Consider the following 23,744-nt stretch of genomic DNA (forward strand, 5'->3'; position numbering starts at 1 on the left):
TTTCTAAACTGAGGCTTATGTATACATGTATGTACCATTTTAGCTTGAGCACGATGCTTGGCACACAATAGGTATTCAGAAGAATGCATATATGTGAATAAACACGGGTAAGAGGGAGATCTGTAGAAGTTTATCTAGGAGAGTGCCTATTTTGAGAAGAGCAAAGGAGAGGTATATCCCTCCAGAAAGTGGATCCTTACCTTTCCTGACAGGTATTAATGGGGAAGCAATCAACCGGTAGTGGGTAAAGGGATTGATGCCTGCTGATGTGAACTGAAATGTAATGGAACTTGGAATTAACTTGGCAGGCCTGGGCATTAATTTTTGAATACTCATGACAGAGGCATTGGGAGGGTTTTTTAGTTCTCCCACAGGGAGAATTCAAGTGTGAACTGTAATTCAGGAGATAGAAGGATAATTTCTAGGATTATAGGTTTGCAGAGATTGCTACTGTGTCGCTCAGGGTTCATTCACAATGGCTTTTCTCTTCATGGAGCTGACAATGCTGAATGAATAAGTAAGGGGGAAGGGGTTGTCTCAAGGGCAAATCATGATTGAAAGAGGGGCAATTTTAGAGATCGTCTGTTACCACTATTACCATGGATAATCTGAAGAATCCTCTGCAGTGAAGGTGAGAATTGTAATGGTATCTGACATAGAGGGCCTCTCTGGGTGTTCGAGGAAGGGAAAATGAAGGGTGGGAATCGGCTAGCGCCGCGAATGGGAGTGGTTAGGAGATCCCGAGACCGAGTCTAGAGAGTCCAAAGACCGCTCAAGCCTTCCGGTCCACTCTACTCTGGAATGCAAATCCCAGTTGCAGCTCTTAAAAAAAAAAAAAAAAACAACAAAAAACGGTGGCTCTAGCTGAAACGGCGCGGGAAATCTAAAGTTTTCCCGCCACTGGCGGGGGCGTGAGCCATGACGTCAGGGCTCCGCCTTGGCAAGGTGGTGGACAGAGGGCTCCGCCCTCACCAAGATGGCGACGCTTGTGGCACCGGAAAGAGTTAATAGATTGCGCCTCGATCCCGCCACCAAATTGGAGGCGGGACTGCCCTGAGGAGTATGCCCGCCTCTTCCGCCGTACGTCCGCGCCGCGTGATGACGTCACAGGGGGTCCACTCCCATCCGTCCGGGTTCCGGAGTTCCTGAGTCCTGAGCGTCCGCAAAGGTAGTGACGCGTGTTGCCCGGAGGATGGCGGACGCCAGCTTGCGCCGCGTGGTTCCCAGCGACCTGTATCCCCTCGTGCTCGGCTTTCTGCGCGATAACCAGCTTTCGGAGGTGGCCAATAAATTTGCCAAGGCAACAGGCGCTGTGAGTGCGGGCTTGGGACAAGGGCTGGGGTGGGAGCACAACAGGTTTTCGGGCCCTCACTGGGTTAGGTTTCCGGGTACCGAGGTCTCTAGGGTCTTCCAATCCAGTATCTGCGGGGCCTTTGTGCCGAACTCTCGGCGGTGACCCGGGAGCCTGAAGTCTCGGCAGCTGGTACCCCACGAGGTCTCACTAGGTAGCGTTGAGTCTTGTTGCCTTTTTCTGTTGAGCGGTGCAGCGACGGCAGCGTGGGTTCCTCGTGGCCCAGGTCACGTGGCTGGCGGAGTGCGGCGAGCTGGAGGGAGCGTGGTGTCCCACTGGAGGCATTGGAGGCTCTTGGTTCCTTCTTGGGTTTTACGTTGGGTGATGCAAAACGTGACTTGACCTGAACTCAGTCGAATTTACCCGGGACTCAAAGATGAAATTGCTTTAGAAATGGGGGATGGGATTTTCGTTAGTAAAGAAAAAAGTGAGAGTAGAGGTATACCAAAGCAGAATTGAGCATCACAGCCCTACCAGGCAGTGGGCTTGGATCTTTGACTTCTGGAATCAAGCACATCTAGATTTGGGACCAGGCTCTCTTACTTTTTACGATGTGTAACCTGAACAGCTTGCTGAACCTCTCTGAGTTTGTTTCTATTCCTACAGAGATGCCATCATCCATTTTATAATATTTTTGTGAATTTCAGTAACGTGATAAATAGGAAGTGGCAATCCCAGTGCCTGGTGCTCAGGAAGCATCAGTGAGTGAAAGCTGTTATCATAGTTATGGTAATACATGTTTATAGTAATATAATATGGTCCAAATACATGTAAAAAGTGGACCAGGGATGTGAAAGGGTTGGAATCTCAGGCAAGAAAAGCAATCATGGGTTGCCTGGGTGGCTTAGTCAGTTAAGCGTCAGGTCATGATCTCAGGGTTCTGGGATCAAGCCCCACATGGGCCTGCCTCTCTCTCTCTGCCACTCCTCCTGCTTGTGCTTGCTCTCTCTCTGTCACATGAATAGATAAAATCTTTAATTAAAAAAAAAAATCCTGATGCATGGGAAAACATCTTGAAAGAGGGTAGAGTGTAGTCTTTGACAGTCTTCTTAGCCTTTGACTCAGAAGTTAAATTTATTTTTTGTGGCAGAATCGGGCTGCACAAAGACAGAATCAAATCAGCTTCAGAAAGGGCTACCTTAAGCTGGGACAGCCTGCCCCTGTGATCCCCTACAACTGCTTTCATATTGGAACTGTTTTTTAATTGACCATTAGGGAGGCTGAAGAAAGTATTTTCACAGTGGGCTGGATGGAATTGGGTCTTTTTCAGAATCAGGATTTTTTTTTAAAAGATTTTATTTATTTGACAGACAGAGATCACAAGTAGGCAGAGAGGCTGGCAGAGAGAGAGAGGGCAGCAGACTCCCTGCTGAGCAGAGATCCCGAAGGCGGGCTCGATCCCAGGACCCTGGGATCATGACCTGAGCCGAAGGCAGAGGCTTTAACCCATTGAACTACCCAGGTGCCCCAGGATTTTTTTTTTTTTTTTTTAAAGATTTTATTTATTTATTTGACAGAGAGAGATTACAAGTAGGCAGAGAGGCAGGCAGAGAGAGAAGGAGGAGGAAGCAGGCTCCCTGCTGAGCAGAGAGCCCGATGCGGGACTCGATCCCAGGACCCTGAGATCATGACCTGAGCCGAAGGCAGCGGCTTAACCCACTGAGCCACCCAGGCGTCCCCAGGATTTTTTTATATAACAAAAACTAATCTTTCTGCAAAGCTTACTGAAGGCCAGATGGTGTTTCCAGATGCTAAGTCCTTTATGTGCATTATCTCTAATTCTCTCAACAACTTAATAAGATGTACGGTATTATCTCCATGTTATAGAGAAATAAACAGTCTTGAAAAGATTAAGTTATTTGCTCAGGGTCACACAGAGGCAGAGGTGAATTTCACATTTATACACATGTAACTCTGAGCCCGTACTCTTGATGGTACTGCAATGTTTTGCCTTTTTTTTTTGTATCAACTTACAATCTATTATCAGTGTAATTAATAACTGAAAGTAATTTTTGTACTGAGTATATAACTTAGCTTTTTTTTTTTTTTTTTAAAGAATTTATTTATCTATATGACAGAGATCACAAGTAGGCAGAAAGGCAGGCAAAGAGAGAGGAAGGGAAGCAGGCTCCCAAGGGGAGCTCCATCCCAGGACCCTGGGATCATGACCTGAGCCGAAGGCAGAGGCTTTAACCCACTGAGCCACCCAGGTGCCCTATAACTTAGCTTTTTAACCAGTTTTGGAGGCTGGTTTCCAATGATTTGGTATTATAAACCATATTGCAGGAAACACTCTCTTCTGTTAGTGTTCTTGTTTCATGAGTAACGATGAATTCCTGGACAATGCATTGCTAGCTTAAAGGGAAAGCACATTAAAGGATTTTATTTTTATTTGAGAGAGAGATTGCGCACGTGTGAGCACAAGGTGGGGCAAGGGCAGAGAGAGAGAGAGAGATGTAGACTCCCTGCTGAGCAGGGAGCCTGTCACTGGACTGGATCCCAGGACCCCAGGATTATGAGCTGAGCTGAAGGTAGACACTTAACCGACTGAGTCACCCAGGTGTCCTGGGAAAGCACATTTTTTTTTTTTTTTAAAGATTTTATTTATTTATTTGACAGACAGAGAGATCTCAAGTAGGCAGAGAGGCAGACAGAGAGAGAAGGGGAAGCAGGCTCCCCGCCGAACACAGAGCCCGATGCGGGGCCCGATCCCAGGACCCTGGGATCATGACCCGAGCCAAAGGCAGAGGCTCAACCCACTGAGCCACCCAGGCGCCCTGGAAAGCACATTTTTTTAAAGGCTTTCATAAATAGGATTCACTGGGGATAGATGGTGACAGAAACTGTGAGTATCCCAAGTTTTTGATGTTGAAAATTGGAAAGTACATAAATAGATTTTTTTTCTCTTAATTTGTGCAAGTAGAAGAACTCTTACGAAGAAGTAACATTTACACCAAATACAGCAGGTATAGAAGAGGTCACTTTTTTTTTTTTTTTTTTTTTAAGATTTTGCTTATTTGAAAGAGAAAGAGAGTAAGTGAGTGTGAGCAGAGGGTAGAGGGAGAAGCAGACTCCCTGCTGGGCAGGAAGCCTGATGCAGGGCCCCATCCCAAGACCTGAGATCATGATCTGAGCTGAAGGCAGATACTTAACTGACTGAGCCACCAGACACCCCAAAGCAGGTCACTTTTAAAGAGAGAATAAAATCTGATTTCCTGCTAGAAGAACCAGGATAAAATTTTCTTACTGTGTTCTTTTTTTCTCCTATAGACCCAACAGGATGCCAACGCCTCTTCTCTCTTAGACATCTACAGCTTCTGGCTCAAGTAAGTCTTCTCTGTATCACTGTGACTGGTTTTCCCCCAAGGAGTTGGGCTGTGTTCCTTGGTGTGGGAAGATCCTGATCCCCCAAAAGTTAGCCTCATCTACCTCAGCAGGTCTGCCAAGGCCCCAAAGCGGAAGGTACAGGCAAATGGACCAGTGAGTAAGAAGGCTAAGAAGAAGACTTCATCCAGTGAGAGCAGTGAGGACAGCAGTGAGGAGGAAGAACCCCAAGGACCTCCAGCTAAGAAAGCTGGTAAGTCTGGGCAAGGAGTTGGTGTTAGTGATTCCCAGAAAGGTATTTGTAGCATGCCTGTACCACGTGGCTGTTTCTCACTGGGGTTTGTGGTTCTGTTCAGCTGTACCTGCCAAGCGGGCCAGTTTGCCTCAGCATCCTGGAAAGGCTGCAGCCAAAGCATCAGAGAGCAGCAGCAGTGAGGAATCCAGTGATGAAGAGGAGGACGATGACAAGAAGAAAAAGCCTGTTCAGGTTTGCACCTTTGGGAAGGAAAGCGGTTGTTGAAGGGATTAGGAAGAAGAAACCTAGAGTCCTGGCTTATAGCTTGGAACCAAGGGATGCCAGTGGGTGTATAACAGGTGACTACGGGGGCGCCTGGCTGCCTTAGTCAGTAGAGCATGGGACTCTTGATTTCGGAGTTACATGTCTGAGTCCCATATTGGATGTAGAGATTACTTAAAAGGTAAATAAATAAGGGGCGCCTGGGTGGCCCAGTTGGTTAAGCCTCCTACTCTTGGTTTTGGCTCAGGTCATGATCCCAGGATTTTGAGATCACGCACCAATTGGGCTCTCTGCTCAGCAGGGGTTCTGCAACTCTGCCTCCCTCACCCTTGCGCCTCCCCCCACTCTGAAGCGTGTGTGAGTGTGCATGCCCCCTTTGTCTTTATAATAAAATGAATTTTTATTTATTTTTTAAGGATTTTTATTTATTTGACAGAGAAGATCACAAGTAGGCGGGGGTGGGGGGTGGGAAGCAGGTTCCCCACCAAGCAGAGGGCTCGATGTGGGGCTCAGTCCCAGGACCTCGAGATCGTGACCTGAACTGAAGGCAAAGGCTTAACCCACTGAGCTACCCAGCTGCCCCATAAAATGAATCTTTAAATACATAAATACGTAAAATATATAACAGGTGACCATGGCGGAGAAAGTAGAAGTATGAAGCTTGGAAAGGGTATGTGAGGGTGAAGTTGCATTCTGAATCTAGAGGAACCCATTCTGTTTCCAAGGTGGCGTTCGTTTTTTTCTGGGACACTGTCTAAGATTCCAAGAGTAAGTAAGAGTATGTTTTGTAGACAGGTATTCGGAACTCTTAAGCAGGGAATGGCAAGGACAGGGTTGGGTTTTTCTTTATCACTTTCTTTCTTTTCTTTCTTTTTTTTGTTAAGGTTAGTTTTTTAAAATTTATATGACAGAAACATTGAGAGAGGGAATACAAGCAGTGGGACTGGGAGAGGGAAAGCAGGCTCCCCAATGAGCAGGGTGCCCAATGCCGGGCTCGATCCTGGGGCCCTGAGATCAGGACCCAAACCAAAGGCAGACACTTAAGAACTGAGCCATCCCGGCGTCCCTTCTTTCCTTTTTTTAGAAAGATTTTATTTATTGAGAGAGAGAGCATGCATGTGTGCACACAGAAGGGGGGGCAGGGGGAAAAGCACTCTCTCCACTGAGCAGGGAGCTGGATGTCGGCCCCATCCCAGGACCCTGATATCATGACCTGAGCTAAAAAGGTAGACGCTTAACTGACTGAGCCACCCAGGAGTCCCTTTTCCTCCCTCACTCCCTTTCCACCTTCTTTCCTTCCTTCCATTCATCTGTCCATCCATCCGTCCTTCCCTTTGTCTTGAGATTTTTAAATTATTTTTAAGTAATCTCTGTTCCCAGTGTGGGACTCAAACTCATGACCCCAAGATCAAGTTTCATGCTCTAACCACTGAGTCAGGCAGGTGCCCCAATATTTTTGTTTCCCATGAAGAATTTGGTGCCCTTTTCAGATGCTGTGTTTTTTCAGTACACACTGTGCCACACATGGTGCTTGAACTCATGACTCCCAAGATCAAGAGATGCATACTGTACCGACTCATTCATCCAGGTGCCCTCAGGTGTCTTCTTCCTCAGCATTTATTTGCTCTTACTGCTCCATTAGCTCCTAAAAAATAAAAGTAGTCTAGGATGGTTTCCACCTTAGGATGCCCTTTGGGTACCCAGAACCTCTTGCTGATTCTCTTCATTGTGTGTTTCCTCACAGAAGGGAGTTAAGTCCCAATCCAAGGCAGTCAAAGCTCCTCCTAAGAAGGCCAAGAGCTCTGATTCTGATTCAGACTCAAGCTCAGAAGATGAGTCACCAAAGAACCAGAAGCCAAAGACAACACCTGTGGCAGCTAAAACTCAAACTAAAGCCTCAGCCAAACCAGGTACTATTTCCATTCCCAAGAGGCCAGGCTGGGGACTAGTTTGCTCTGGGGACTTGTATTAAAATTGCTCATTCAGGGGCAGCTGGATGGCTCAGTCAGTTGAGCTTCTGCCTTCAGCTCAGGTCATGATCTCAGGGTCCTGTGGTTGACCCCCGCGTTGTGCTTCACGCTGGGCATGGAGCATGCCTAAGATTCTTTCTCTCCGTGTTCTTTCGCCATTCCCCATCCCGTGTGTGCATGCTGGAGCCCACGCTCGCCTGCTCTCTCTCAAAAAAAAAAAAAATTGCTCCTTTAGCATAGGGGTGAAATGGCACTGGTTGTTGAATTAGAAATACTGCTTAGTGTCTTTTTTTTCCTTAGAAAGAGGCTTTTTATTAATAAATGGAACATTTCATAATTAGGGATTAGTAACTAGAAAAATAGTCTGCAGTGAGGAAAAATGTAGTTTTTTTTGTTTTTTTGTTTTAAATCTTTGCTTTTTAAAAAAAAATTTTATTTGAGGCACCTGGGTGGCTCAGTGGGTTAAAACCTCTGCCTTCGGCTCAGGTCATGATCTCAGGGTCCTGGGATCGAGTCCTGCATCGGGCTCTCTGCTCAGCGGGGGCCTGTTTCCTCCTCTCTCTGCCTGCCTCTCTGTCTACTTGTGATCTCTGTCTCTCAAATAAATAAAACCTTAAAAAAAAAAAAAAAAAGAATTTATTTGCCAGAGAGAGATCACAAGTAGGCAGGGGCAGGCAGAGAAGGAGGGGAAGCAGGCTCCCTGCTGAGCAGAGAGCCCCATGCGGGGCTCGATCCCAGAACCCAGAGATCATGACTTGAGCCAAAGACAGAGGCTTAACCTTCTGAGCCACTCAGGTGCCCCCCAAAAAACATGTTTTAAAAAATGGTATCCAGAAGCACCTGGGTGGCTCAGTTGGTTGAGTGTCCAACTCTTGATTTCAGCTTGGGTCCTGATCCCAGGGATATGGGATTGAGCCCCATGTTGGCTCCACTCAGCAGAGAGTCTGTTTGAGAAATCTCTCTTTCCCTCCCCCTGTGCCCTCAGTCTTACGTGCTCTTTCTTCCTCAAATAAGTTAATCTTTATTATTATTATTATTATTATTTTATTATTATTATTATTTTTTGATTTATTTTCTCTTAAAGATTTTATTTATTTGAGGGAGCGAGACAGGGAGAGAAAGCAAGAATGGGGAGGAAGAAGCAGGCTTCCCACTGAGCAGGGAGCCTGATGTGGGGCTCGATCCCAGAATGCTGGGATCATGACCTGAGCCAGAAGCAGATGCTTAACAACTGAGTGGTTTCCCTCATGCCTGCTCTAAAGGCAAGAGAATTGGGGTGCCTGGGTGGCTCAGTTGTTAAGCGTCTGCTTTTGGCTTAGATCATGATCCCCAAGGTCCTGGGATTGAGCCCCACATTAGGAAGCCTGCTTCTCTCTCTCTCCCACTCCCCCTGCTTGTGTTCCCTCTCTAGCTGTCTTTCTGTCAAATAAATAAATAAAATCTTTTAAAAAAGGAAAATGAAGGCAAGAGAATCGATAGACTCCTAAGCTCTAAGCTAACAGGTTTCCAGGGTTCATTAAGGCCTTGGTATTTCTTACCCAATTTTTCTTTCCTTCCCAGGTATGCCAGCCCGCGTGGCACCTAAACTAACCAATGGGAAAGTGGCCAGCAAGAAGAGCAGCAGCAGCAGCAGCAGCAGCAGCAGCAGCAGCAGCAGCAGTGATGAGGAGGAGGAGGTGGCAGCGGCGGCAGCCATACCTAAGAAGGTTTGGGCCATAACTTGTACCAGGGGATCGGTGGGGACGTGGGGGAGTGAGGGTGTCTCCATTTCTTGGCAAGTTTAGTTAGATCAGCTTTTTCTTGTGGTAACTAATTTTCTCCATATGACGCAGACTGTACCTAAAAAGCAAGTTGTGGCCAAGGCTCCAGTGAAAGCAATGGCTGCCCCTACCCAGAAGAGTTCCAGCAGTGAGGACTCTTCCAGTGAGGAGGAGGAGGAGGAGGAAGAGCAGAAAAAACCCATGAAAAAAAAACCAGGTGAGGGTTTTTTTTTCCCCTTAAAGTTACTTATTTGTTTTTTTTTTTAGCGAGCATGAGCGAGCATGTGCACAAGGTGGGAGTCGGGGGAAGGGGCAGAGGGAAAGGCAGAGAATCCCAAGTGGACTCCCTGCTAAGCGTGGAGTCCCACCACAACACTTACCTTTTTTTTTTTAAGATTTTATTTACTTATTTTACAGAGAGAGAGAGCATGTGCACATGTGCATAAGCAGGGTGAAGCAGGTCCCTATAGTTTTTTTTTTTTTTAATATTTTGTTTATTTATTTGACAGAGAGATCACAAGTAGACAGAGAGGCAGGCAGAGAGAGAGAGAGGAGGAAGCAGGCTCCCCGCTGAGCAGAGAGCCCGATGCGGGACTCGATCCCAGGACCCTGAGACCATGACCTGAGTTGAAGGCAGAGGCTTAACCCACTGAGCCACTCAGGTGCCCCTTGTTTTTTTTTTTAAACAGGTCCCTATAGTTCAGTACCCCCACCTTCTGCTGCCCCATCCAAGAAGTCCCTGGGAACCCAGGCTCCCAAGAAAGCTGCAGAGAAGCAGCAGCCTGTGGAGAGCAGTGAGGACAGCAGCGATGAGTCTGGTGAGTCCCCTCTGTGGAGAATGGGCCTGGGGGAGTAGATGAGGAATATAAAAGACAAAAATGCCTCTATGCCTTTTGTTTTTCACTGAAGCAAGACAGGGCTTAAGTTTCTGTGTGGGTCTTTGCCGCCTCCTTTTTGTTGCTTTTGGTTGGGTTGGGACTCTGATCCCAGCCTAATGCCATAGATTCTCTGCAGATTCCAGTTCTGAGGAAGAAAAGAAACCTCCAGCAAAGGCAGTCATCTCTAAAGCAACCTCTAAACCAGTTCCAGCAAAGAAAGCGCCAGAGAGCTCTTCAGACAGCTCAGGTGAGGTATATGGAGGCCCTCAGGGTGGTGGGAGCTCCAGGGGCTCTCTCCAGTCTGATTTCTATTTATTATTTGCTCTCTGTCTAGACTCTGACAGTTCTGAGGATGAAGCTCCTGCCAGATCAGCTGGTACTACCAAGAATCTACCAAGTAGGCCGGTTGCCACTCCCAAGCAACCTGCAGCTAAACCAGCCACAGCTCCCAAGCAGCCTGTAGGTAGTGGCCAGAAGCCTCTCACCAGAAAGGCTGATAGCAGCTCCAGCGAGGAGGAGAGCAGTTCTAGTGAAGAGGAAAAGATGAAGAAGACTGTGGTCACTCCCAAGTCCAAGGCAGCAGCCAAAGCAGCTCCATCTTTGCCTGCCAAACAGGCCCCCCAGGGTGGTGGGGACAGCAGCTCTGATTCAGATAGTTCTAGCAGTGAGGAAGAGGAGGAGGAGAAGATGTCAAAATCCCCAGTTAAAAAGAAGCCACAGAAGGCAGCAGGAGTTGTAGCCTCTTCCAAGGCGGCTTCCATAAAGCAGGCAAAGGCCGAGAGCAGCAGCAGTTCTTCCTCTGATGATTCCAGTGAGGAAGAAGTGAAGGAGAAGCCTAAGGGCAAGGGCAGTGTAAGGCCACAAGCCCTCAAGACCAATGGGACCTCTGCAGTGACTACGCAGAATGGAAAAGCAGACAGGGATAGCCATGAGGAAGAAGAAGAAAAGAAAAAGGCAGCAGTAGCAGTTTCTAAGCCAGGTCTGTATCCAAAGAATCTGTCTCCTTGGTTTGTCCCCCCAAGTATGGGTGGGATATACACTTGGGGGATGGGGTAGGGAGAGGAGGCCCACAGTTAGGCTTCCAGTTGTACGCCCTCGGTGTGGGAACCTGGGAGGAGGAATAAGAAGCTGGTCTCCTGAGTCTGGCTTTTTGTTTTGTAGGTTCCGGAAAGAAGCGGAAGCAGAATGAGGCTGCCAAAGAGGCAGAGACTCCTCAAGCCAAGAAGATAAAGCCCCAGACCCCCAACACATTTCCAAAAAGGAAGAAAGTAAGTTCTCTTATTTTCTTGTCGGGAGCCAGCCTTTAAAGAGTAGAAAGGGGCACCTGGGTGGCTTAGTTGGTTAAGCCTCCAACTCTTGATTTCCCCTCAGGGTCGTGAGATCGTGACAACTCTCCCCATGGCCTGGCACTCTCGCACATGTGTAGCTAAGGAGGGCTTTTCTGTTAAATGGCCACTCTGTCTTTAACTTACTTCTTACTTCATTCTTCTCCAGGGAGAAAAAAGGGCATCATCCCCTTTCCGAAGGATCAGGGAGGAGGAAATTGAGGTAGATGCTCGAGTGGCAGACAATTCCTTTGATGCCAAGGTGAGGGGAGAGCATGTTTGCTGTTCTTAAGGGGGCTGGGTGGAAGAGAGGGCAGCTTTTTGGTTCATGTTGCCTTGAGCAGGGAGAAGAAAGTAAAAGTAACAGGGCCTTGGTGTTGTCCTCTGTGTATTAACCACTTTTCTCTGCTTACCAGCGGGGTGCAGCTGGAGACTGGGGGGAACGCGCCAATCAGGTTCTGAAGTTCACCAAAGGCAAATCGTTCCGGCATGAGAAAACCAAGAAGAAGCGGGGCAGCTACCGGGGAGGCTCCATCTCTGTCCAGGTCAATTCCATTAAGTTTGACAGCGAGTGACCTGGGGCCATGTGTGGTGAAGCAGGGGTGATGATCCGATGCCACTTACTTTCCCCAGTGGACCTGGGAAACCCTCAGCTCTATTAAGGGAGGGTCTTGGCGAGGACAGCAGTTTAGAAGAGGTCCGAAGACTTTGCATTGTAACATCCTCTCTGGCCGTTTTCTGTGTTGATAGTTTTGTACAGGTTTGGTTTTTGAGTGTTGAGAAGTAAGGACAACATAAGGGGAGTGTTCTTTTTTAAGAAAAGAAAAATTTTAGTTGTCATTCCCTCATTTCCTTCTCCCTGTTCTGTGGAAATCCTCATGCTGGGAAATTTGTAAATTTTATATTAAATCATTTCCTATTCATTTTCGTTGTGATTTCACAGGTGGGTACCCACAGATAAAATCTTAGCTATTGCCCAAGATGTAGTAAAGGTTACATTATGAGTTTTTATAATTGGAGAATTCTGTCATTTGTTCACATTCATCCGTCCTACCCCTCACAGCTTTGGGAAGGGGCAGTTAAGAATGGTTAATGTATATGTTTGCCAAGCATGCACTGTGTAGTTCATCCTCTTTCATGGGGTTTAGGACTGATGTTTTCAGCGAGCATGGACTTAACTACTTTTGGGGATAAAATCCCCTTTTGTTACAGTTAAAGTTCTGGTGTAGTGTGAATGCTGTGGGGTTAGTCTAAATATGTTGTTTTCTGTAATATTAACATTTAATGTTTGCAGTATATGTTTAGTTTTTTATTTTGAAAGCATAAACTTTTCTATTGTTCGGAGACTTTTTTTTGATGATCCTTAGTAGTACTAATTTAAGGACTGCATTTCCTTGTTTTTTACATTTTAGGGAACAAAATAACAATCTGAAAAGTACATATCACTTGGTATTTCTGTTTTAGTAAAAGTGGTGACACAAAATTAGCTTCATTAACTCCTATGTGATTGGAAATGACTGATCAAGAAAATGAAAGAATAAAAACTGTAACTAAAAATCTCAATCCTCAGTAGGAGTTAGATTACATTAGGCAAATTTATAGGTAACCTGTGTATGTGCTAACGGAAATGGGAAGAACCTTTATGAAGCATATTAGGTGGTAAAACTTGGTGGGGTTGGGAGAGCATCCCAACAAGATTGTTGTTTGTAGTTGGAACATGGGAGCATCTGATGTGCCCCTTTCAGAACCTTAACTGTCAGTAACAGTGGAGGTAACAGTAAAAAAAAAAAACCAGTGAGCAGAAATGCGACTCTGAGGCCAAGGCAGCCAATCCTAAAGCTGTAGGAGATGAGAGTGCTTGGCCAGAGCAAGCTGCGGAGGGAGGAGGCAACAGCAAACTGGAGACTGGGGCTGTTTCTGTGGTGGGAAAGTGTGCCCTGGCTTTATGGACGAGGGAGGTGTAGGTTTTAATATGAGCCTCCCCTTGTTCTGATTGCATACTTGCCAGGTAACTTGATAGTAAGTTGGTTTTCCATGTAACTGCCTCTAGGAAGAATATGCAGCTTTCATGCTGACATAGGTACATCAGTCTGCATGGTAAGAGTTATCATCTTAGTACAAAATAATAAACTGACTGATGTATAATGTGTCTTGGGAGATTTTTATTGTGAGTCCCAAAGCCCTCTCCTGTTTAAACCAGAACAACTTGGATGCCAGTTAGAGGGCTGGAGTGAGACCTGTGAGTTCACTGAAGAATTTTCTTGACAGCAGCTTTCTGGCATTTCGTGGCCATACCTTGTGTCATGGTGCCTTGTCCAGGCCATAGTCCAGATCGTGCATAGTCTAAACTGGGGTTGGCAGAATGGCCAATGGGCGAGTCCGGTCCACAGCTTGTTTTTGTAATGCTTTGATGCTAAGAATGGTTTTTATATTTTAATTTAATTTATTTATTTGTTTTTAAGTAGGCACCACACCCAACACGGGGCTTGGTTTTTTTACATTTTAAAAGTGCTTGGAAGACTATGTGGCTGACTTTATGTGTGGGTCACTGGGCCTACGGTATTTGCTAACTGGCCTTCTATGGAAAACGGAAAGCGTTTGCTAATTCCTGTTCTAAGTCAGTAATTTTGCAACACTGGCTGAAAATTAGAATCATCTGGAAAACTTAAAAAATACTAAAACCCAAGGGCCCATCCCAGACCAGCTTGAGTGTGTCAGACCCTGGTGCTCTCTGGTGGTGCCTGGTGTAAGGATTTTTTTTTTAATCTTCTGAGTGATTCTAATATGAGCAGCTGAGGTTGAAAGCCACTAAACTAAGAGTGTTTGAAAATAATTGGGGCACCTTGGTGGCTTTGTTGGTTGAGTGTCTGACTCTTGGTCATGAATCATGGGATTGAGCCCTGCATTGGCTCCGCTCTCACAGTGCGCTGGAGATTCCCTCTCCCTTTTGCCCTTTCCCTGTTTGTGGGTGTGCTCTATCTCTAAAATAAATAAATCTTAAAAAAGAAAAAAGAATTGGTATTTTTTCATTATTCTCATGCTTTTGTTTTTGGATATACTTATAAAATCTGATATAATAAAATGAAAATTAAATTTCCATTTTAGCTGTTTCCTGGGACTTGAATCTATATCTTCATAGTTTTATTGAATGTACATGCTTCCACTCATCTTTTTCCTTACACAAATGGGGTAGCTTGCTAGATGCAGTGTTTCATAACATTGGAGCTCATTTTATAACACAGTAGCTAATTTTTTAAACATTTTTTTTTTTTTAAAGATTTTATTTATTTGTCAGAGAGAGAGAGCAAGCACAGGCAGACAGAATGGCAGGCAGAGGCAGAGGGAGAAGCAGACTCCCTGCTGAACAAGGAGCCTGATGTGGGACTTGATCCCAGGACGCTGGGATCATGACCTGAGCCGAAGGCAGCTGCTTAACCAACTGAGCCACCCAGGCATCCCACACGGTAGCTAATTTTTAATGTCTGCATGGTTCTCCATTGTAGTAGGAAGCAGTAGTATAAGTTCTGCAAGCCAGTAATATTGGTGGATGTTTGGTTTTTCAGTATTTTGCTACTACAAATAGAGCCACAGTGGATATTTGTTTTTCTGGTGTGTTGTTTTGTTTTTTAAAGTAAATTCCCCCCAGTGTGGGACTCAAACTCATAACCCCGAGATCAAGAGTCACACACTCCTCAGACTGAACCAGCCCGGTGCCCTGCATAGTGAATGTTCTTGTACATGGAACTGAGTATCTCTGGATTTTTTTTTTTTTTTAAGATATTATTTATTTGACAGACAGAGATCACAAGTAGGCAGAGAGGCAGGCAGAGGGAAGCAGGCTCCCTGCTGAGCAGAGAGCTGGATATGGGGCTCGATCCCAGGACCCTGGGATCATAACCTGAACTGAAGGCAGAGACTTTAACCCATTGAGCCACCCAGGCACCCCGTATCTGTGGATTTAAAAAAAATTTTTTTTGGTAAGAGTTTATTCTTAATTGTACAACAGGTTCTAAAACCTCATTCTAGCTGTAGATAGCCACAGATGGTGTGATAGGAAAGCCAGATTTTTTTTTTAATTAATTTTATTTATTTGACAGACAGAGATGACAAGTAGACAGAGAGGCAGGCAGAGAGAGAAGGGAAGTAGGCTCCCTGCTTAGCAGAGAACCCAATGTGGGACTCGATCCCAGGACCCTGGGATCATGACCTGAGCTGAAGGCAGAGGCTTAACCCACTGAGCCACCCAGGTGCCCAGGAAAGCCAGATGTTTAAACAGGAATGGAGTTAAGGATCATCATTGACTCAGGCAGAAGGAACAGCTTATCTTTTCTCACAGTTCTTAATTCCACCTGTGGTGGTGGGAGGCGTTCCCCCGGCCTTTGCTTTAAGCTCCTCCTTGAGTTTCTTCTGTTCTTTCTGTTTCTGCTTGAATGTTTTACCTTCCTCGTCCCATCTCCTTGGCCTGCTTCATGGTCTGCTTCAGGGCTTTCTTGCCACTCTTGTGGCCAGACATGGCACCTGCTGTCCAGTGAGGATATTTTTCTAGGAAATACTCTAACAGTGATTGTTGGGTCAAAGGATATGTATGTTTAACATTTTAATTATTTAACATTTTAATTATTATTGTGCCCTCCAAAGCCATTGTACTAATTTGTAGTTCCAGTAACAGTTTATGGAAAGTATTTTACCTTCTTCCCCAACATTTGGATAAATGAAAGTGCTGAGTCGTCGTCGTCTTTTTTTTTTTTTTTAAGATTTTATTAACTTATTTGACAGATCACAAGTAGGCAGAGAGGAAGGGAAGCAGGCTCCCTGCTGAGCAGAAAGCCGATGCAGGGCTGGATCCCAGGACCCTGAGATCACGACCTGAGCCTGAGCTGAAGGCAGAGGCTTAACCTGCTGAGCCACCCAGGCATCCCAGTCTCTCTTTAAAAAATACTTTTGGGGGTGCCTGGGTGGCTCAGTGGGTAAGCCTCTGCCTTCTGCTCAGGTCATGATCCCAGGGTCCTGGGATCCAGCCCTGTATCGGGCTCTCTGCTCAGTGGGTCCTGGGATCCAGCTTCGCACCGGGCTCTCTGCTCAGCGGGGAGCCTGCTTCCCCTCCCCTCTCTCTGCCTGCCTCTCTGCCTACTTGTGATCTCTGTCAAATAAATAAAACCTTAAAAAATACTTATTTTTGGTGGGTGCCTGGGTGGCTTAGTTGGTTAAGCATCGGCCTTCAGCCGGGGTCATGATCCTGGAGTCCTAGGATCAAGCCCTATGTCTGGCTCCCTGCTCAGCAGGGAGTTGGCTTCTCCCTCTTCCTCTGTCCCTCCCACTTGCTTCTGCTCTCTATCACTCAATCTCTCAAATAAGATCTTTTTAAAGAGTTTTTTTTTTTTTAAATATATATAACCTTTGCCATTTTTTAACCATTTAATTGTTTTAAATAATCTCTACTCCAACATGGGGCTCAGACTCATTGCCTGGGGAATCAAGAGTCATACTCTATGGACTGAGCCAGCCCAGGCTCCCCATGTCTCTTTTTTAAAAAATTGTGGTAAACAACATTAAATTTACTGTCTTAACTACTTTTTTATTTAAGATTTTATTTATTTATTTGACACAGAGAGAGATTGGGAACATAAGCAGGGGAAATTGGAGAGGGAGAAGAAAGCCTCCCGTGGAGCAGGGAGCCTGATGCTGGGCTCCATCCCAGGACGTGGGATCATGACCTGAGCCACTCAGGCTTCCCTTAGCTATATTTTTTAAATTGAAGTATGGTTGACATACATTATTAGTTTCAGGTGTGCAACATAATTAACATTGATACACATTATAATTTTTTAAAGATTTTTATTTTTAGCATTGACGGGGAGAAGGAGAGAAGCAGACTCCCTACTGAGCATGCAGCCTGATGGCAGGGCTCAGTCCCACAACCCATGAGATCACGACCTGAGCCAAAATCAAGTTGGATGCTTAACCAATTGAGCCACCCAGGTGTCCTTATATATGTATACATATATATACATTTATATACATTATGAGTGATCACAAGTCTAGTTATTTCTCATCATGCAGTTATAATATTTTTGGCTATATTCCCTATGTTGTACTTTACATCTCTGTGATTGATTTTATAACTGGAAGCTTGTACCCATTAGTCCCCTTCCTATTTTGCCCATGCCCCCCCCTCTATTCTGGCAACCACCACTGTTTGTTCTCTGTATTTTTTTTTTTAAGATTTTATTTATTTATTAGCACGAGTAGGGTGAAGGGCAGAGGGAGAAGCAGACTTCCCACCGAACAGGGAGCCCAAAACGGGGCTCAATCCTGGGCCTCTGGCATCATGACCCGAGCCAAAGGTAGATACTTAATGGACTGAACCACCCAGGTGTCCCCTCTACTTTTTGTTTTTTTTAGATTTATTCACTTATTTTAAAAGAGAGAGAAAGCACATGTGCTTCTATGAGCACAGGAGGGCAGAGGGAGCGGGAGAGAGAATCTTAAGCAGACTCCACTGAGCTTGGACCCTGACTCAGGGCTTGATCTCATGACCCTGAAATCACAACCTGAGTTGAAACCAAGTGTCAGACAGAGGCTTAACTAACTGAGCCACCCAGGTGCCCCTGTTCTCTGTATTTTGAATCTTTCTGTTTGTTGTTTGTTTTTTAGATTCGATTCAATTTGATTTGATTTGATTTTTAAAGATTTTACTTATTTATTTGACGGAGAGCGAGACAGTGAGAGAGGGAACACAAGCAGGGGGAGTGGGAGAAAGAGAAGCAGGCTTCCTGCTAAGGAGGGAGCCCAGTGTGGAGCTTAATCCCAGGACTCTGGGACCATGGCCTGAGCTGAAGGCAGACACTTAACAACTGAGCCACCCAGGCACCCTAGATTTTACATGTAAGTAAAATCATACAGTATTTGTCTTTCTCTGTGTGACTTCACTTAGCATAATTTCTTTTTGATCCACCCATGTTGTAAATAGCAAGATGTTACTCTTTTTTTATGGCTGAGTATATATACACACACAGTATATAAACAGACACTACATCTTTATCCATTAATCAATTAATGGATACTTAGGTTGTTTCCATATCTTGGCTATTTTTTTTTTAAAGATTTTATTTATTTATTTGTCAGAGAGAAATCACAAGTAGGCAGAGAGGCAGGCAGAGAGAGAGAGGAGGAAGCAGGCTCCCCGCTGAGCAGAGAGCCCGATGTGGGACTCGATCCCAGGACCCCGAGATCATGACCTGAGCCAAAGGCAGCGGCTTAACCCACTGAGCCACCCAGGCGCCCCATATCTTGGCTATTGTAAATAATGAAGAACATAGGGGTGCGTGTATTCTTTTGAATTAGTGTTTTTGTTTTCTTTGGGTAAACAAGAATTGATGGATCAAATGATTTTTTTTTTTTTAAGATTTTATTTATTTGGCAGAGAGAGATCACAAGAGGCAGAGAGGCAGGCAGAGAGACAGGGGGAAGCAGGCTCCCTGCTGACCAGAGAGCCCGATGCGGGTCTCGATCCCAGGACCCTGAGATCATGACCTGAGCTGAAGGCAGAGGCTTTAACCCACTGAGCCACCCAGGCGCCCCCTCCCCCCTTTTTTTTTTTTAAGATTTTACATTTTATTTGACGACAGTAGGAGAGGAAACATAAGCGGGGGAGTGGGAGAGGGAGAAGCAGGCCTTCCGCTGATCAGGAAGGCCAGTGCAGGGCTCGATCCCAGGATCCTGGGATCATGACCTGAGCCAAAGGCAGACGTTTAAGGACTGAGCCACCCAGGTGCCCCTGAAATTTCTATTTTTAATATTTTGAGGAACCTCCATACTGTTTTCCACAGTGGCTACACCAATTACATTCCCATCATTAGTACATGAGGGTTCCCTTTTTTCCACATCCTTACAGTAACACTTGTTATTCTTGATACCGGCCATTTGGACAGATGTGGGGTGATACCTCCTTGTGTTTTTGACTTGTATTTCTCTGATGATTAGTGATGTTGAGCATCTTTTCATGTGTTTATTGGCTGTCTGTCTTTTTTTGAAAAAATGTTCAAGTCCTCTGCCCATTTAATTGAATTGTTTGTTTTTTTGGTGTAGCAGTGAAAAGCCGAAAGCTTCTTTCTGTATTAATTTTCTGTATTAATTTCTGTATTAATTTTGTATCCTGCAACTTTACTGAATTTAATTAATAGTTCCAATAGTTTTTTGGAGTCTTCAGGATTTTCTGTATATAGCATCAGGTCGTCTGCAAATAGTGATAGTTTTACTTTTTTAACAATTATTGCCTTTTCGGGCACCTGGGTGGCTCAGTCGTTAAGTGTCTGCCTTCAACTTGGGTCATAATCCCAGGGTCCTGAGATCGAGCCCCAGGTTGGGCTCCCTGCTCGGCAGGAAGCCTGCTTCTCCCTCACCCGCTCCCCTGCTTGTGTTCCCTCTCTCTCTGTGTGTCTCTGTCAAATGAATAACTAAAATAAAATAAAAATTATTGCCTTTTATTTCTTCTTCTTTTCTGATTGCTGTGCTAGGACTTCCAGTACTATGTTGAGTAAAAGTGGCAGGAGTGGACATTCTTGTCTTGTTCCTGATCTTAGAGAAGAAGCTTTCGGCTTTTCACTGTTGAGTATGATGTTGATTTGTCATATATGACTTATTTTTTTTTAAAGATTTTACTTATTTGAGGCACCTGGGTGACTCAGTCAGTTAAGCATCTGTCTTTAGCTCAGGCCATGATCCCAGGGGCCTGGGATGGAACCCCATGTTGGGTTCTCTGCTCAGTGGGGAACCTGCTTCTCCCTCTCCCTCTGCCTACTGCTCCCCCTGTTTGTGTGCACGCTCTCTCTGTGAAATAAAACTTAAAAAAAAAAAAGATATTTCTTATTTATTTATTTTAGAGAGAGAGCATGAACCAGAGTTGGGGGTAAGGGCAAAGGGAGAAGAGAAAGAGACTCCCAAGTAGTTGTGGGGCTGTCTCACAACCCCAAGATCATGACCTGAGCTGAAATCAAGAGTCAGACTCTCAACTGAATGAGCTACCCAGCACCCCTTGGCCTTTGTTATTTTGAGGTATATTCCCACTCTACCCACTTTGTGGAGAATTTTTATCATAAATGGATGTTGAATTTTTTTCAAATGCTTTTTGTGCATGCGTTGAGATGATCATTTGATTTTTTTTTTCATTGTTCATTTATTATTTGAGAGAGAAAGACAGAGTGAGAGGGAGCATGAGAGGGGTGGTCAAAGGGAGAGCAGACTCCATGGAGCTGGGAGTCCGATGCAGGACTCAATCCCAGGATCCCAGAGTTATAACCTGAGCCAAGGGCAGTCCCCTAACCCACTGAGCCACCCAGGTACCCCAATCTTAACCATTTTTTTTTTATTGGATCAGTTATTTAATTAGGTTCTTTGTAAGAAATTTAGAACACCAATTTGTGAGGGTAAACTCCATTTGTGAGAGAAAACACAGAGCGGAGGTAGCCCTGAAGCTGAGGAACAGCCTTGATTTTTGGCAAAATTTGTGAGTCCACAGCTTTCTTTCTTTTTTTTTTATTTTTTTTATTTTTTAAAGATTTTATTTATTTATTTGACAGAGAGAGATCACAAGTAGGCAGAGAGGCAGGCAGAGAGAGAGGAGGAAGCAGGCTCCCTGCTGAGCAGAGAGCCCGACGTGGGACTCAATCCCAGGACCCTGAGATCATGACCTGAGCTGAAGGCAGCGGCTTAACCCACTGAGCCACCCAGGCGCCCGAGTCCACAGCTTTCTGATCAACCTTGCGCTGCTCTGTAATCGCGTATTTCTCTTTCTCGGTGTCGAAGATCTCACCCTCCTGGTGTCTGGGCTTATGCAACTTCTTCTTCTTGAAATAAGCATCAGTGAGATGTTTGGGGATTTTCACGCTGCTGATATCAATTTTGGTAGAAGTGGCAATGACGAATTTCTGGTGTGTTCTACGCAGAGGAACTCGATTGAGGGACAGAGGTCCAGTCACAAGTAGCAAGCCACTGCTCAGCTGCTTCAGGAAAACTACCCTCTTGCCTCTATGGCGCCCAGTGAGGATGATCAAAATGGTCCCAGGGGTGATGCTAGCTCGCAGTTTTCTCACATGCTGACTGAAAGGTATTTTGCCGTGGCTCAACAGCTTTCGAGGCACGTCTTCAGTGGGATAATACCTAGGCATTTTGCGCAGTTTAACCACTCGGGTACCACCGTTCTTGTCACCACCAACTGGTTTTGTGATGGTAGCAAGAACCTTCTCCTTCTTTTTCTTTTCAACCCTGGATTTAGCTGTCGAATACTTCCTCTTGTACATGGCCTTTCTGGAACACATAGCCGATCGGGAGTACCTGCCAATTCCTCTGACTAGGACAGGGTTTCGGCTGCAGTGGGGCTTCCCCTTCTTCGGAGTTTTAGCCTTCTGGTTACCCTTCTTAGCCTTGCCACTGCCATCAGCCTTCTTGGCTTCAGGTTTCTTCTCCTTAGTATCCGGCTTCTCAGCTTTTTCGCCCGCCATCTTGCAAGATGGGAAAGAGCAATCTTAACCATTTTTACGATTTTACTTATTTGGGGCACCTGAGTGGCTCAATGGGTTAAAGCCTCTACCTTCGGCTCAGGTCATGATCCCAGGGTCCTGGGATCGAGCCCCACACTGGGCTCCCTGCCCGGCAGGAAGCTTTCTTCTCCCTCTCCCATGCCCCCTGCTTGTGTTCCCTCTCTCTGTCAAATAAACAAATAAAACCTTAAAACTATGGCTTCTTTGTTTTTTTCTTTTGCATATCATAAATATAGCCTTCCTAGTGTTGTTTGCCTTTTTACCTTTTTAACTTAGTAGACCTCCTTTCTCCTTAGGGCCTTGCAGAGCTCAACCTGCTGTATATATACATTATGAGTGAGTGTGTGTGTGTATGTATATGCAGGTAAAATGTTACACAAATGAAGCAGTTTAGCAAATTGTCTAACACAGCACTTACTAGAAAGATTATTTAATCCTTCTGAGTCTACTTTCTCATTTAAAATGACAAGAGTATTTTTTTATCTTGTCTATAAAATCTGACTACCCTAGAGGACTATTGTAAGGACTGAGGATTTATCTAAAGTGCTTAGCACTGTCCCTGGCACATTGTAAGGACTCTGTGACTGCCACTTGCACAGTAAAAGGAGATTTGGGTAATAACATGCCTTGGTGTCCTTGTGATATGCGACATACCTTTTGAACAAAGTCTTGAATCATATCTTAGAGTGAATGGTTATATCCAGGCAATGTTTTTGTTGTTGTTGTTGTTCTTTGATGTTTGTCTGTTTCTTCATTTATTTGCCAAATATTCATATGCAGAATTGATCCTATTTCTTAGAAACTTTAGGTTGGTGAGGGATCTAGAATTCCTATGCAATGCTGATGGGTTTAGGCACTGTTCCTGAAATTCATAAGTTCAGTGAATCGCACACATGATGGCTCATGCTCCTTCCTCTGCAGTGGACTTACTTCATATAGACAAAAGTTAAGAGACTTTCCAATACCTTGTAGGTTTGTGCTTTGCAGGTTATATCTACACTGCAACCCAAATCTATTAGATCAATGTTTCTCACCCTTAACACCATTACTGTTTGGGGCCAGGTAATTCTTTGTTGTGGAGGACTGTCCTGTGCTTTGTAGTGTGTGTGGCAGCATCCTTGGCCTCCACCAGTAGGTGTCAGTATCATCTCCCAGTTTGAACAGCCAAAAGTGCTCCTGAAGGATACCTAGGAATAAACCTTACCAAAGAGGCAAAGGATCTTTTCTCAGAAAATTAAAGAATACTCATGAAAGAAATTGAGCAAGACAAAGAAATGGAAAAAATGTTCCATGTTCCTGGATTGGAAGAATATTGTTAAAATGTCTATGCTACCTAGAGCAATCTACACATTCAGTGCAATCCCTACCAAAATACCATCAACTTTTTTCACAGAGCTGGAACAAATAATCCTAAAATTTGTGTGGAAAAAGAAAAGACTCCCAGTAGCCAAAGGAATGTTAAAAAAGAAAACCAAAACTGCTGGCATCACAATTCCGGACTTCAAGCTCTATTACAAAGCTCTAATCATCAAGACAGTATGGTAATGGAACAAAAAGACACATAGATCAATGCAACAGAATAGAGAGCCCAGAAGTGGACCCTCAACTCTATGGTCACTAATCTTGGACAAAGCAGGAAAGAATGTCCAGTGTAAAAAGACAGTCTCTTTAACAAATGGTGTTGGGAAGATTGGACAGCCACATGCAGAAGAATGAAACTGGACCATTTCCTTACCCTACACACAAAAATAGACTCAAAATGGATGAAAGACCTCAGTGTGACACCGGAATCCATCAAAATTGTAGAGGAGAACACAGTTAACAACCTCTCTGACCTTGGCCGCAGCAACTTCTTGTTAGCCATGTCTCCAAAGGCAAGGGAAACAAAGGCAAAAATGAACTCTTGGGACTTCACCAAGATAAAAAGCTTTTGCACAGCAAAAGAAACAGTCAGCGGAACCAAAAGACAACTGACAGAATGGGAGAAGATATTTGCAAATGACATATCGGATAAAGGACTAGTATCCAAAATGTATAAAGAACTTATCAAACTCAACACCCAAAACACAAATAATCCAATC

At 44.9% G+C, this 23,744-nt stretch overlaps 1 protein-coding gene and 1 pseudogene across 2 annotated transcripts; one reads left to right on the forward strand and one right to left on the reverse strand.

The window, feature by feature from the left end:
* Positions 1-1,113: 1,113 nt before the first annotated feature.
* Positions 1,114-12,682, forward strand: NOLC1 (nucleolar and coiled-body phosphoprotein 1). 2 transcript variants are annotated; one of them, XM_044240371.1, is made up of 13 exons: positions 1,114-1,312; positions 4,622-4,677; positions 4,786-4,928; positions 5,032-5,162; positions 6,937-7,102; positions 8,723-8,868; positions 8,995-9,139; positions 9,612-9,740; positions 9,937-10,047; positions 10,135-10,779; positions 10,962-11,068; positions 11,295-11,387; positions 11,542-12,682. In XM_044240371.1, exons 1-13 carry the CDS (start codon positions 1,193-1,195, stop codon positions 11,698-11,700), a joined length of 2,151 nt encoding a protein of 716 aa, XP_044096306.1. In that variant the 5' UTR covers positions 1,114-1,192; the 3' UTR covers positions 11,701-12,682. The 2 variants fall into 2 exon arrangements, with proteins under 2 accessions (XP_044096306.1, XP_044096307.1); XM_044240372.1 differs by having other exon boundaries at positions 4,789-4,928.
* A 2,878-nt stretch (positions 12,683-15,560) lies between these two features.
* LOC122899287 lies at positions 15,561-21,637 on the reverse strand (annotated as a pseudogene).
* Between the last annotated feature and the right edge of the window lie 2,107 nt (positions 21,638-23,744).

Source organism: Neovison vison, chromosome 2, assembly GCF_020171115.1.
Source record: "Neovison vison isolate M4711 chromosome 2, ASM_NN_V1, whole genome shotgun sequence".
NCBI classification, from domain to species: Eukaryota; Metazoa; Chordata; class Mammalia; order Carnivora; family Mustelidae; genus Neogale; species Neogale vison.